At 41.1% G+C, this 15,933-nt stretch overlaps 1 protein-coding gene across 2 annotated transcripts in view; it reads right to left on the bottom strand.

The window, feature by feature from the left end:
• Positions 1-527: 527 nt before the first annotated feature.
• Positions 528-15,933, bottom strand: part of EPHA4 (EPH receptor A4) — a 142,288-nt gene continuing 126,882 nt past the window's right edge. The window contains exons 14-18 of one of the 2 annotated variants that reach the window (XM_004674245.2): positions 14,783-14,932; positions 11,232-11,425; positions 7,917-8,072; positions 6,684-7,578; positions 528-2,941 (exon numbers count right to left, since the gene is read on the bottom strand). In XM_004674245.2, the coding sequence (XP_004674302.1) occupies positions 7,464-7,578; positions 7,917-8,072; positions 11,232-11,425; positions 14,783-14,932 (615 nt within the window). In that variant the 3' untranslated portion in view covers positions 528-2,941; positions 6,684-7,463. Of the gene's footprint in view, positions 2,942-6,683; positions 7,579-7,887; positions 8,073-11,231; positions 11,426-14,782; positions 14,933-15,933 lie in introns of those variants that run through there. The other variant, XM_004674246.1, reaches the window with a different exon arrangement.

Genomic DNA, 15,933 nt, shown 5'->3' with positions numbered 1-15,933 from the left:
AATCCACTCACTGCCCCTGTACCTCTGGCCTGAAGCCCAGTTCTGTATGAATAAATAAATAAACCTTGAAAAAAAAAAAAAGAAAGAAAGCTCTTTGCATTGCCATTGCCAGTTTCCATATAAAGAAATGGGTACAGGGGTTTATGCGACATGATGTAGATTTGTACCAGCAGTAAGCGATAGAGTCAGGATTGCAAACAAGTTCATGGTCTTAGGAACAATGGGATACAGGATCTCACAGAACCCAAGTCAGATTTTCTAAGGTTTGTTCTCAAAGGCAAAATCATCGAGAAGTCAATGTTTTTGATATTCTAACTAGGTTCAACTAGAATTTTTGATCTTATATTATTCAATCAAATGACAACCAACAATTCATTAATTCAAAAACATCCCACATGTGGTAAAAATTTGTGAACAGAAACGAGTAGATTCGAGGTTCATATACAGCAACTACTTTATTATTTTCAAATGCAAACTCTTTGCATTTAGTTTGCTATTTTACAATTTTACAAACTAGGTATAAAAGACCATAAATAAATGACATAAGTTATGTGTACCTAAAGTTCATGAAGGGAAGAAAAATACCTTGACAAATTAAAACAAAATAGAAAATCTATGTCTAACTCAAGAGATCATTCAAATTTCGGAACATGTATAAACCAAGCAATGTTCTGTTAATTTCTTTTTCAGTATGAACTAAATTATAATATGCCTTATACATTCTAATTTTAACCACAGTCCTTGCATATTCCAACATACTTGGAGTGATACAAAAAATAAATGCACTCTTCAGTGCATATCAATGTTTGATGTTGTTTGGAGAATGTTAAATAAGTGAAAATATTGCTTCTAGAACTTTCCTTTACTGGTCAGAATTTAAGTTTCTTCAGACAAAGGTTGAGGCTATAAGCGTGTATGGATTAATACACGTACCCTTCACAGATCAAAGACAAGCCATCTCAAAACACACACACCAGCCGTGTGGTGAGCACAACCTGTCTTAAAAATAACGTTTTTAAACACACCAGAACATTTCATTCATAAGATTGTTAAAAATAATTTGGGGCCAGCGGACACATGGTGAAGCTACTTGGTTTGGAACAGCTGAATGCTGCCTTAGGCCAATCTGAGCACGAAGCCACCTCTGGGCTCAGCAGGCCGCATTCATGGTGCTATACACAGCCCCAGTCATCGGCCTGCCCTGACCTCTGGAGAGAGAAGATCTGCTCAGAGGTTCAACCTCACTTCATCCACATTTGTTCAGGCATCAATGCATAGGCACATCCCTTTAAAAATATATTAAAGTCCCCCAAAAGGGGTGCATTAACTTTGTCACTCTGGCATAGTTCTAAGAATACAATGCCATACACCCTGTCAGAATGTAATAAATATTTATTGAATTTCTCTACTGATTCAACGACATAGTGTTCAGAATCTTTTTTTCCCCATTGTTCCCTGATTTGATGTCATAGCTTATATAAATGGCCACCATGGCAGCAACCATTCCTTAGAATAATCAAGGCAGCCACTCAGGTTATGAAAAATGGCAGTATGTTGGCTGGAGTTTGGTATACCTACCCTATCAAAACTCAATTTTCACACATCAGACCTCAGATTCTAGAAGGCAGATGCAACGTGCTCAAGGTCATACATTCTAGAAGGGCCCAAGGATTTAACTGCGTATTAATACCTGTAGGACATTCCGCGTAAACTGGAAACCTGAAATTGCTTGAGGGCATTTAATCCCAACTATGCCAACCTCAAGAGTCACTGGCATGTATTTTTCTGTGACATTGGGAGACAAAGTATTAATCCAGGACACAGCACCACAAAGCTGACACACATGTCTATGTTCATCTCTGGAAGTTTATGAATTGCATATATTTGTTCGCATTCGACAAGTCCATTTATGCAGGAAAACAAAGGCTACTTGTATTCCATTTGGGGTTACCAGACACATTCCGCCCCCCCCACCCCCTCCATCAAGGAACTGGTGATCCAGATGAGGAGTTCCATCAGAATTTGTGATTTGGATGATGGGTTGTCACCTGAATGGGTTTAGATGCTGAAATTACTTCACCGCTAAGGTGAAAATGCCTCTGCTCAAAGCTGTAGAATTACTCATTAAGGTTAGTGTGGCAGCTAAAATACACTTCTAGATACAAGACGTGGAACGTTTCCGGGTTGCCTTACCAAGGGGACGGGCACGGTCTCCAGGCCCACTAGCTCATGCGACGCTTCACCTCAGAACTGGTGGAAAACCAGAACCCTCAGGTGCAGCATTCCACACATTCACAGGCAATTCTAAGCAGGAAGTTACCCACACACACACACACACAGCACACGCGTGTACACACACACTCACACCTATGTACACACAGCAAAAGAGATAGTCAGCTCATATTTAGTCTAGGAAAAAAATATATTTATATCACTGCAATGGCACACCCTGGGTAAAATGTTACTTCAGCAATGCATATCGTAGGCAGCTCATGGGAACTGGCTTAGTTTGGTGGGTGGCACCTGACCCGGCGTCCATAGTAAAACCTGTAGCCTTGGGTACCTGCTGCCACACCAATGCAGCAGTGACGTACAGGAAGAAGATATGGAAATAGATAAATAAAACCACAAGGAGTTTGGGAACAAGGGCTCGGCAGAGCTGGTGCTTCGATCCAGTACATTCCTCAGTGCAACTGGATGACAGAGGCTGAAGCGTGAGCGTTTGCTGTTTCTTTCACTGGCAGAGGGGGTTTGAAAGTCACACATTGACTCTTTTCAGGTCCGGGTGTTGCTTCATCAGTGTCTTTGCTCCAGAACTGGCATAGCAGAGGCAGAAGAAACACATCTCAAAGGAAGTGCGGAGGGTGTGTTCTGTATTCTTCTGAGGGCTTTTTGTCATCAACAGGAAGGGCTGTGAGGTCAAGATACCAGAATCGACTCCCTGCAGAGAAAAGAACAAGATTTTAGACAAAACATCAATCCAAATGGGCTGCCAGTTATTCGCCTCAGAAACTGTTCTGGCTTAGTGAGAAATAGTTCAGGGAGACCTTGGATTCTTAGTACCCTCCTCTGAGAAATGAAAAGTAGAGTAACAAATGTGTAAATTCTAACAACTCTGAGAAAGTTACTATTCTCATCCTTATGATGTGGATGAGGACACTGTATGTGCGTGAGGACACTGAAGTATAAAAAGGCTAAGCAACGTGTTCAAGGTCAGGCATTCAGCAGAAGCGAGGCTGCCATCTTGTTTTTTACCACTACAGCAACAGTCTCTCTTAGAATATAAATTCTGAATTGCATTCATTGAAGTTGTGCAAGATGAAGGACTTAGGGCTGGTGAGAGGATGCCAAAGGTAAACTGTATTGTGACAAACCCTAGATTCTAAGCTCCACTTTTTCCAAAGAGGGGAATTGTATATCTAGGAGACAACTCTGGAAATGTCACAATCCATCAAAACTCAACAATGATGAATGAAAAAGAAAAGCCATTCGGAGTGAAGGGGAGAGCTCCTAATAAAGGATTCACAGGTTATCTGCAGGTAACAGGAAGCAGGATCCCAGAGCAGGGTACAGGGAGAGACATGTTTGGCCAAGGGAGGGAGGCCTAGGGACGGGGCACAAGCTTCCCAACAGCATAGAAAAAACTAATCAACTACAGTTGCTCATGAGTCTGGGAATCAACGGAGCTGGCATGATGCCATGGATCACCATGTTGCTCTCATTGGTCAAATAACCAAGTCAAAGAAGCAATTTTTCCTCTTTCACATTTTTATAACTGCCCCTCACAGTGGCCTGTTCAACTATCTCCAGCCACCCCTGTACTAGCTGTGTATGGCAATTGGTGTCAACTGTAGAGCAGAACTGAGATCAAAATATACCCTGCGTTGTGTGTATTCAAGGGTTTTTTACTGAGGGAAGGAGATAGATAAAGTTTAATTTCTCTGAGGTGAACAACTGCTATTTAAATTATAAACAAGCTCATTTTTGTCTATTTGGAGAGACAGAAATAAAGTTTTTCTCAAAATTACTCAGATAGAATTTAAAATTGTAAATGTGAGTAAGGGTGTAGCCACAAGCATCTTCAAGAAACTGATTGTCGACATCATTCATTTTGACAATCACAGAAAAATAACAGGGGATTATTAGATGGACATATTTTGCAACTATGTACTCTCTGGGAATCAGGAAGTCAAACAGGTCCAGAGATTGCATCAGGCAAGCATGTGCTTGTATGAAAGAAGTACATGAATATGACCGTGAGGCCACAAGGGACTGCAACCAGAACTCCGTGAACGACTCACAAACCTTCCTGAAGTTGATTTTGCTAGGCTATTGGAAATTCTCTCGAAGAGTAGTCTCAAAAATATACTTGTCCTCTTTTATTCTGTCAACCTTTTCTTAATTAATTCCCCAGATAACTACATATATGCATAGCTGTCACATCAAGTGGGAAATGCGGGGACTTAATATTTCCTATGAACTTGAAGAGACAGGTATGAACATGTGGCAGCTATTGATTCCAGAAAGAGTGGAGAAATAGAAACTCCTTTGAATTTAGGTAGTGCCTTTCCCTTGGAGCTTAGTCGACAACCAGAAGAAGTGTGGAGGATACCATTTGGGGCCCAAGGAACAAAGCATGGCACCCTGAGTCAGCCATGACAGCACCAGAGTGTCTCCAGCAGCCAGGCTCTCCTAGGCCCTGAGGTCTTCCTTGTACATTTCACTCTTTCCACTTGTGCAGTAACAATTTCAGGAGTGAGTGCACTGGTATCTGTTTTGTAGAGATCCATCTTCATCCCCAAACCCACAAGCATCCATTTAAAGTGAGGCAGCTTCATTGGCCTGGCTCCCCACCACTGAAGGCATGTTGCAATACACCATTTGGGTTTGCAAGTGAGAGATGGATGAGTGACACTTTTGAGGGAAGAGTGCACCTTTCTTCTCACAAGTGCACATGTTCTGCAGAGGAGATTTCATATCCTCATATAATAACGCCATACCTTAGGAGCGGGGTTGTTATTCAAGTGTCATTACCTGTACCTGCCAGGTGGAGGGATGCAGTATAAAGAAACAGGGAGTGTCTTTCCCAGTGTCAACACTGCAGCCAGGTTTATGGTCCAGAGCCGACTGGATGGGGCCGGAGCCTGGCCCCATGCTTGGAAGGGATGTGACTCCCTTTTGTCCTCACTTTCCTCTTCTAAGCAGAGAAATTTATGGATGTAGGGAGAACACTATTGCTGCTACTGGGGACTGAACACTTGAAAGCCCTCTTCTCGACCATTCCATTCCATGTACTTTACCTCACATTTGTGTTAATTAAGATTTTGAAGGCAATCACTTTATATGAAATCAGATTTCACATTCCACCTTCCATGGGGTTTTTGGTGGACTGTTCATGTACAGACATTTGGGGAGCAGTGTGGACCTGACTCCAGCACCACAAACAGCACCCACTAGCTGGGATATCTCAGAACTGGCAACTTCCCTCTCCTGAATTGTTTTGTGTTGGGTATGTTCAATGCTTAGGAAAATGCCTTAGCTTTTCAGGTGTTGACGATAGGAAAACAATACTTTTAATTATTCTTATTCAATGTACATTTGTCGCAGCATATAAAGCACTGCCAAGCTGATATATTATTTGGACTGTGGAGATTAAAAACAAAATATTCCTTGCTTTTGCTGAAATCAAAAATATGTACATATTTTGAAAAGCCAACAAAAAAACCCCACAGCACATTTATCCACTTTAACACAAATATACAAATTCCTCAGACTTGAGCAAAAGAGGTGATGAAACAAAAATTGTTGCAGTAGCTTAAAAACCAAATTTCACATTCTTTCTGAACAGAAAAGCTTTTACAACTAAAGCTACAAAAAGGTTTTTACTAACTGTCATGATTTGACAGCATCAAATTTAACATTCTCTATAGGAAATAGCTTTCAAGATAAAACTAAAGAGGCTAAAAGGTCACTAACATCAGCAAAGCTCTCATTGTAAGAGGATAAAAATGAAATTATTTTAAAAAGTTAAAATTTGTCCAGTCACAAAAGGTAACCCATTTACTTCTAGGAATAAACAAAGGCATTTCATTCACTAGTTTCAAGAAGGGAATTCCAGGATTAAAATGAAGCATCGGAGGTAAATGGGGATGAAAAGCATGTTTTGTGTAGCAGGTCACTTTGTGATCGTGAGGGTGAGGGCCAAGCCTCACCACTGACAGCCAGATGACCCCCCCCACCCCCAGTTGGCAGGTACAGGGCAGGGCAGCATGTGAGATCAGTGAGAAGAAGCTGCAGCACTTATCCATGAAAGCAGGGGTGGGGGGCGCCCCGGTTAGAAATGACCACCTAGCTGGGTGTTGTGACGGGCCAGAATGACCCCAACAGGTCAGAGGACCCTGTTGGGAAGAAGAGAAGCCACAATCACTAAGTAGTCTTTCTAGGAGTCCTTTCCTAAACCTGACCCCAGGCGGTTCCAGTTTCCTCGCTTCCAGGAGAACAGCAGAGGCGGCATACTGTGTTCAGACCCTGCTTTTCTCTGAGGAGAACACCAAATCATGAAAGAACGAAACTACACGAGAGTTGAGAAAGACTATTCGTGAGCAGTGTTTCGTTCTGGATATGTTAAAAAAAAAAAAAAGTTCTTGATGAAGAAAGACCCATGGGGGGTTCTCATGACTTACCCTGTCGACTCCATTCTGCTTCTTCAAAGGAGGAAAGTGTGAAAGTTCCCTATTCAAGATTGTCACAGTCCACTATCCACCAGGCAGCTAGGATGAGTCTGTGGAGTCTCCCAGGGAGACTTTCTACCGCACAGCCCAGGCCCCAAACAAACCCCGTCTGCCCAGGGAGGGGCTGGGCGCGCCTTTAGGAGCAGTAGTGTTGGTGAGTTTCGCGCCACTTTCGTTCCTTCCAGCCCCTCCTGTCTTCCTGATCCACCAGGTGGCCTGAAGGACCCACACTGATGAGTTAGGTGGCCCCGCCGCCGTCCCCCCCCACGGTATGAACCAAGCCTTAAGAGCTACAACGAAGTCCTTCAAAAATGTTCCTGGACACAGTCTTCATTCCAGTGAAAGAAGGTTGCCGGTTAGTTTATGCCACAAATGAAAGCGTATAGTTGTAATTCCAAATGGAGAGACGTCTCGGCGAAGAAGCCCAGCGTCCGGCAGCAAGAACGCATCCACGCAGGAGGCGGTGCTGTATTCCTATAGATACACGTATTTTACACACGGGTGATGGACAGGACTTCTGAGAAACAATTTGTTCCAGGTCGAGTTCCAATGACGCTCGTCATTTCTGTGAGCCCCACAAGTTCAGCAATCTGTACACCAAGCCACGCTGCAGATTTTTTTTTCCTTTAGTTTCAGAGGGCGAAGACGAAGTAAAAAAAGTGCAGTTCTTCAATTAAAGTGCATGGATGAGGTAAACTAATTTCAAGAGTTTTGAGTTTATTCAGTACTGGCTCAGACAGGAACCATCCTGCCATGTATCTGCTGCATTTGGGTTCTCATCGCCTGGACATTGCTCAAAATCTTATTCTGGTGTGTGACAGCCGTGATGCCAATTCTTGCCAGGTCACTGCGGGTTGGGGTGAGAACAGAGGGAGAGAACAGTCATGGGGCTGAGCCTCTCGTTTCTGGGCTTCATGCAAACACACATTTGAATCAGCCACAATTAATACGGCACAACAGGCAGGTGTATTAAAATGTTTCATTAAGCAATTTAATGCAACAATGTAGGTGCTTTATAGCGGCTGTGTAAAATTATACTCAATCAAAATGAAAGGCATTCCGTGTGTGTGTGTGTGTTTTTTTTTTTAAATGAGTAGGATGATTATGCAGCTCAAAGCAAAAAATAAAAGAAAAATACTATTAAATCTAGATTTACCCTTTCGTGTTACATCGCTGAGTACTTACTCCTGGTTCATGTGCACCACAGCCTCTAACGTGGTATAACCAGCAGCCGTGAAGTTATCCTTATACCGGTCCATTTTAATGGCCTGGAGCCAATCACCCACTGATACCACGGCAGAGAATTCAGGGGAGCTTGGATCCAACAAGGCAGTGTTAGGTCTGAAAATGGAATGGGAAAGTACAGACAGATGAGAACTACTGTTGAGAGAGCCAGACTCAAGCAGATCGCCTGCGACACACAGGGAGAGCTGAAATAGCAAGAGCAGGCATTGGATGAAAATCCATCATTAAATATCATCACATGGTGATCTGCCCCTCATTTCACAAAGCTGCTGAGGCAGATGTCAATCCCTCTATTTGTTCTTAATTCCATTGCCTGCATTTGCTTTCTGTGGACCTCTTGGGGCATAAATGATCAGAGTGGGTCTTTTGAACATCCTAGCCTGGGGTAAAGATTGGGGTGCCCTACTAGTTGGAACCTGTTCAGTCTTTGCAGAAAGCGCCCCTTCTCTGCCAGCGCTGAATATCGCAGACTTTACTTCGGCAACTATGGAAACCCTAGTGAAGTATGAGTAAGGGAATCTGTGGGCCTGTAACCTGCCAGACTTGATGGAAGCAGAGAAAACAGCAAGAGTTCAAGTCCAGCATGCTTCTAGCCAGCTCTGCAGGCAGGCTCAGTGCATTCAAACAAACTTGGGACAGCAGGGAGTTAATCCCCTCTTTAATCAACCCATGTCTGACCAGCACGTGTGCCAAGACCGGCAGGAAGAATAGCCACTTTGATCAGCGTCTGCACTCTGGAATGTGCTTTTCATATTCCCGGGCTGGAGCTCCTAAATAGTCATTTCAACAAATTTTAAGCACTTCTTATTAACTTATTTATTAGTTTATGCATGTCTTAGGCCAGGTGTTTTATAGTAGGTCACTATTAAGCACAACTCTCGTTCAAGGCAGGAATTCTGTCATTCTTGCATATTGATATGCAATAAATCATCTCTAGATGGAAAGTATTTTTAAAAGAATGATGCTCATTGTCATTATCAAATTACTTAATAAACAGAAGGTAAGCCATTAGGGCACATTTTATATCGCCTCTGTTGTAACAACTTGTATAGCAACTTTTCTACAAAATGAAGTTATATTTTCCTGAGCTTTTCTTTTCCCTAAAATTTAAATAATGGGGTTGATCTTAACACTTTGACCCAGTGTTCATCCTGAGACTATACTGATTGCACATAAACATTTTAATTAGGTTTATATCACCATTACTAAACTTTCAGCCAAAAAATTCTTTTCTGGTGAAAACAAAATAGAGTCAATGTAATGGTTTAATATTCTACATAGCAGAGTTAATACAATTCCATTTTACCTCAATTATTTTGATTTACTTGCATCCTTTTTATGTAAGTATTTTAACAAAAACTTGTTTTATTATGTAGTTTAGTGTCTGGATAATAACTTGATTTTGTGACCTTTTCTATGTCCATTATTTCAATGAATCCAATTCTGCAGCTTTTATAGTATGAATAATCAAGATTTAATTATATTCCCAGTATTAAGTCAACAACTATCACATCTAGAACTGTAAATATTAGTTAAAAGTTAAACTATCACATCTAGAACTGTAAATATTAGTTAAAAGTAATGTAATATTACTAATTACATTATGGTATTAATACAAATACTTGCATTTATATCTGTATACCAAAATCATTAAAAAGGTGATGTGTAGCATCTAGGTAGCTGACAAGGTCAAAACGACCTTGGGATGAAAATATCTGCAACTCAATTTCAATTAACTCTAAGGGTCATTCTTCAAGTTTGTTCTGGATGTCTCTGCAATCTTGATGGAACACCATGACATGTCTCTAATTTTGTGCTGAGTTGCATACCATGTTATACTACATCCTATTATCAGGAAACAGTAATAAGCATCAAAGCCACTTAAGTACCATCAGTGAGAAAAAATTTGGAATTGAGAAAAGTGTATCCAATAACTCAATTTGTTCTGCAGCTGGATGCAAAGTCCACATTATGCACTAGTAGTTGCTGAGCAGTTTCCTAACAGGAGAAGCACCAAGCACCAGAGAACTGGGCTTAGGGAACTTCAGAGTTGGTTTGGAAGTGGAGATCGAAAAACTGGAGGGGGTGTACCTTGGAATAGAAATAAGCCAGCTTCACCTAGAAAAGGGGCTATACAAGCCATCTATTCTCACGCTTTTGGAAAATAGAATAGAAAGAGAGAGAGCGCCAAAATGTTAGACTTTTTTAGGTCACAACGCTCCCAAGTAGCAACCTAGTGACCGTTCAGGAGAGCCTGACCATTAAGTTCTCTGTGGTGTGGTGAATGCTAAGGATCTGCAAATCTCTGCTGCCTACTCCAAATTCTTTTTCACATATTTGAACAAGGATATGCCTTCGCTAGTGATCTGTAGGCTAAGATTCAGGAAAGACCAGTGCGGTATTGCTCGAGACTGGAAGGGCTTGGATATCATGGGAAAATGTCTTCCTATTTTTAACTCAAGTCATGATAAAAGAAAAAGCCCTTGAGTGGCTCTGCTTTGGAGATGAGTAGATCTCGCACAGGTCTGATTCACCTAGCTTTATTGTACCGGTCTTCTTAAATACTTTGACTTTCGGAAGGGGCTAGTGTCTAGGGATCCTGAAACTTACACCCGACCTCTATGCAAAAAAGTCCCTATTGAAGCCTAGGGCTTGGCATATCTCTGTCTTCCTTTGCACTGATATGTTTCTTCATTTTTCTCGTTCCAATGAAATAGCTACCGCTTTTACAAGCAATTCTGTCCTTTTGCTTTTCAAAACCCTTCTCAACCATTCATCTGCACTTGATCAGTTTCCATCTTGGCCCTGTTTCCTTCTACTCTTGAAAGACTTGAAAGAAAAGAGAAACTTTAAGAGCTGAAACCTAATGAAATGCTCAATACAATTAACACTTTACAAGACTTTTTTTTTCCTTTTAAAAATATAGCCTCTAGTCACCTGAACATCCCACAAAAGTGCATTTCATCCCTTTTCTTAAATATCAAGTCCAGCATCATAAAATATGTTTTTGACTACTCCTTTCAGTCCCCAAACAATTTCTTTTCTCCGTACTATGAGACCCAATCAGTCTTGGGCTTTTCAAAATGGCAAATAATGACTACCATAAATACTCTGCTAATTGAGAGAAAAGCCACCCAGGTTGCAGAGAACTATGATGTGGCCTCTGACTAAAAAGCAGGAATGAAAGTGAGCTCCGCTTGCCTGCCACCTCTAATACAGCCTTTCATCCATCACTGTTAAGCAAGCATGGCTGACCTGCAGCTCTCGGTGCCCGTTCTCTTCAAGCTGTTGGGGTTGCGGATGAGTTTGTCCAACATGTTGACAATCTGCCCAAATTTAGGCCTGTCGCTTCTCTCCTTCTGCCAGCAGTCTAGCATCAGCTGGTGGAGAGCAATGGGGCAATCCATGGGCGGGGGTAGCCGGTAGCCTTCCTCGATGGCTTTAATCACCTATCGAAGAAAACAGAAAAGTCCGTGAAGCTGCCAGGCAAGCTGTTGTCAGAGGTTCACCCCCGCAGGCTGCGTGTTCCCGGCCCACGAAGCTGCCAGCAGGCTGGAGCGTGGGAACTCCTCCAAGCCCTTCAGAGAAGCCAAAACTGGGCCTGAGTTCTGCTGGCAGCCGGGGAAGGGGAGCCAGGCGTTGCTCTGAGGTACTGTCAGATGGCTCTGCCAGTTTGAGTCCTGCGATGAAGATGTGTCCATCTTCACGGTGGTGAGAACCCAATTAGGTCAGGAACGCGGTGCTGGTATGGCCTGAGAGCACACAGCTGGGAGCTTCCGTGTGCTGCTATTCAGTGTCAGCGAACACTGAGCCTAGTGCTAGGACCTTCCTGAGAAGCAGGTGACAGCTGCCTCTAGGCTGAAGTCGCATGACAGCATTGCGAGTCCCCTGGCTCGGACGATCCTGGCACTTTGGCCAAGCGTCTTCTTGGTCAGCAGCAGAGCTACCTCCAGACCTTTCAGTCCAGGGACACTGTGTGTTACTGCACTAGCACCTGGCCACTTTTACTTTTGGCAGACCAAGATAAACGAATATAGCAACTTTAAATCTTTCGCTTGGTCTCAGTTGGCTGTGAATTAACCCTGTTCAGAGATTAAAATAAACAGACTTATAACATTATTAGCAAAAAAAAAAAAAGAGTAAATATTGTGGGTATTTACATTTTAAAGGGGACACTTTTACATGCTAGTGATAGGAAAGAAATGCTAATGATAGCTGATAAGTGCTGCATTGCCCAGAAGTTTCCCTGCCTAATAGGACATAAGTAACTCATTGGCTTGTCTTTCTCCTAATTCTAATTTTTAAAATCTATCTGCATAGGCATTGCAATATCTTTTGTCCTGGGTTTTCTCTAAATCCCTCTTCAAGGTGTGATTCCTATAATGTATTATGGATGGACATGCCAAATTTTAAGAGGAGAGCGACTTCATAATTTCTTGACCATTCAAGTTGTGTTTATGGGGATCTATGAGATTCTGGAGGTGCTTTTGTTTGGGGATTTTAGAAAAGTTTATTCTTTATTCTCAGTCCCTTTTTCCTTTCTTAACCCAGTGACAGCTGCTGGTGACACAGGTGTGACTGCAGTCACCAGCAGGCAGGTGGGGCCACTGCTGCTCAACTGTTGACCTTCAACAGGTGAAATGGGTCCAGTTTCCATGTGTCAGAATGACTCGTCCTTCTAACTAGCATATTGTCACGATCATCTTATGATTTATTAAATCCTCTGATCATTCTTCTCTCACGGATATGTACCGCTGCTCTACTGTGTTAGTGTTACCTGGCACTTCCTTCTGCAGTAAACTTGTCTATGATATCTACCTGAGCATTTTCGTCTTTCTTCCTGGAAATTATCCTGGGTCTGTTTGACCCTCGCTTTGACCTTTCTGGGTAGATGGCTTTGACTCTAGACTCGCTGAAAAAATTTTACACAGAGTTGATGAGAATACAAACAAATCTGAGCTGATGCCAGGGTAACACAATTTGTTATCACCCTTCAGGCAGCTTAATACTCTTTCCTTAGCTCCCCACCCAATGCCAGCTTGGAGGGAGGCTTGTGGGCTAACAAAGCATATTTTTTTTTCAGTTTATTGATCACTGTTTGGGAGTGAGGGGAGGAAGATGAGAATTAAAACAAACAAAAAACTTGTTAAGTTTGACATATTTTCAACAGTTACTTTAACTCCATTCACCATATGCCAAATTGATGCTATTCATGAAATTCTCCAGTTGCATTTCTATTGATTCCTGTCCTAGGGAGCCCAGCACAGAGACAAATGCTCCTCAGCAATGAATCAATATTATTTGTGGGGGAGAAATACCTTCAGATGCCTTCTCCTAGATGAAGCCGGACAACTAAAAGTTCAAGATAACAAAAACTGTCTTGAGTACTACAGAAACTGTCAAAATTATGTTTGAAAATACTTAAGGCAGGAACACTGACATCTTTATTCTACTCGTAAGTGAACATACTCCTTACTTGTTTAGTTTGCTATTGTCCATCTGAGCATTGCTAACTGGAAACCAAATGTGGCTGTGAGAAGCTACATAAAGGTGTCTACACAGCACAGTCACACCCAGCAATAATAGATCACACGTCTTTCCCCTTCCAGCCTTCTTCCAGACTGTAATTATCTATCAGTTATGCTAGCTGTCATCTTTCCTCCCATCTGCTATAAACCTTCCTTTATAATTTACAGTTAATACAATGTCAACACTACCTTTCCTCTACCTTTTTGCTCCACTAGACATGGAGTGTATAAGCTTCTCTATGGTTCTCAACATTCTTTTATTAATAAAGCAACCAGCATCCTAGTTCTTAAAGGCGCCTGGTTCGTCATGTAGCCCTTAAGGTCTCCTCACAATGATTTGTTATTTCAAGTCAGATGATCAAATAAGTCTATGTCAGAAAAGAAACTTAAAGAAAATTTTTCTGAAATATAATTTTTACTGATAAACTGGAGAACATGCATTCGTAAACAATATGCTAATATCCCATTTCACACATTAAATTAAAAAAAAAAATAGGACAGTTCAGGTGGTCACTTGATTTTGATCTCAGTTCTAATCCTCCTAGAACTAACTAAAATCTTTCCAAAATGAGCTCCTAAGTGTTCTAGGAAGATACTCTGGTCTCAAGTTTTTTTTTTCCCTCTCACTGGAGATGTTTGTAATTAAATTCTATTACTCTGGAATCTTATTAGTGTTATTATTGAATGCTTTTCTGAAATTGCAAAGATTGTGGATACTCCCTTACGAAGTGGTCCAGATGGTACATTTAAAGGGATGTGCATAATTTACAAAGGGTCATTTAGTGAAGCTTTACTTTAGAGTTCTCAGGGGCAAGCTCTAATTACAACAATGTCAGCTTTAAAACATTCACTAGTTTTCTTCTAGTAAGCCTTTCATGTCAATTTTATCACAAGTGAAATTTGTTTTTTTATATATTTCATTTCCTTTTCTTAAAATCCAAAATTTAGTTTTGTCAGTATGAGTTTGAAAGTGCACCAAGTAAAAACACTCTTCCAATCACTAACCGATCAACCTGTACATCTAAGAATCTACCCATTTCCCTCTCTCTAACCCTCCCTCCTACTTCAATTATGTCCCAAACTATACCATTTAGACTATGTAATTTTGGTCCTTGGAATCCAGGACCATAGGTTTGCCTAGATTACCGAGACACATCTATTCTAAGGAGCTGATGTTTCATGCATTATTTCAAGTTCCCTCCTCACTCTATCATAGACTAACGTGAAATATCCTGAATCTCAATGTAGAGACCTATATTTCAGAACAGGAAGACTTACATCTTGATTGGACATATCCCAATAGGGCCTCTCTCCATACGACATCACTTCCCACATAACGATTCCATAGCTCCATACATCACTTGCTGAGGTGAATTTACGATAGGCAATTGCTTCTGGCGCAGTCCACCGGATGGGAATCTTGCCACCCTAGGAACATTTAAGCCATAAGTTATCCTCTAAGTACAAGAGTGATGTGCCATTTTAGTTTCTGAATGTTATTGCTATTTGCCAAGCAGGACGACAGTCTTCCTGAGACAGCTCTCCAAACAATAATGTGATTTGTTTATTTTACAATGCAGTTTCCCAGGTTGAGAGTTTTCTCACATGTTTTCTTTAGTCTCAGGAAAGTGAACAAGTCACTTAAAAAAAAAAAAAAAACTACCTGTTATCTGAACTCTGCTTAAGGTAGTATTGTAGACATAAGGGAAATTTGGGTTTGGAAGTGCAGCTGATTTTAGAGTTGCATCATCTCATCCAGAAACAGAAAGGCAATATTTACCATTATTTCAGAAATCTTCAACTAAGGGACTCAAATCCTCTGCCACCTTACTCTTGTATGGCAAAAGATGAGCCTGGCAGAGCAAGAGTAGGCTCAGTAGTCTTAGAAGAAGCTAAATACTCCAGATGTTAGAGTCAGTGTTGACTTTTATAGCGCGAGGGCAGGATTTGGGATATTATTTACTTTTTAAAAACAACACCAGCAAAAATGGGAAAGCAACTAATTATGATCCAGGCATAGTCTTAAGCATCTTCTGTGTTTGTATGTTTGCCTTCAATGCCTTATTTGAATGTGCTTATTTGCAAGGTGTTTTTAATCAAGTTTGAAATTTCCGTAGGATACACCCAGGGAAATTTTAATTTAACTTAAAGAATTCATAAACCTTACCGGTTCATGGAAGAAATTGCCTAAAAGTGTATTTGCTTTATAAGTGCTACTTAACAGGTCAACAAATGGACTGAAAATGGCAGTGATCAAAACAGCTTGTTTTGAAAATCCAGGAGATGGTTGTATACCTGTTACAGGACACTGGGGCTGCCTTCTGCCTTCCTTAAATATTTGACTAAGGCTTTATATACATATACATATATATATATATACACATATATATATATATGTATATATATATATATATAAATGTAACATTCTA

This window comes from Condylura cristata, unplaced genomic scaffold (assembly GCF_000260355.1).
Source record: "Condylura cristata isolate star-nosed mole 26May11 unplaced genomic scaffold, ConCri1.0 scaffold00002, whole genome shotgun sequence".
Taxonomy (NCBI): Eukaryota; Metazoa; Chordata; class Mammalia; order Eulipotyphla; family Talpidae; genus Condylura; species Condylura cristata.
The sequence above is the reverse complement of the archived record's forward strand: the minus strand, read 5'-3'. Positions and strand labels throughout refer to the sequence as shown.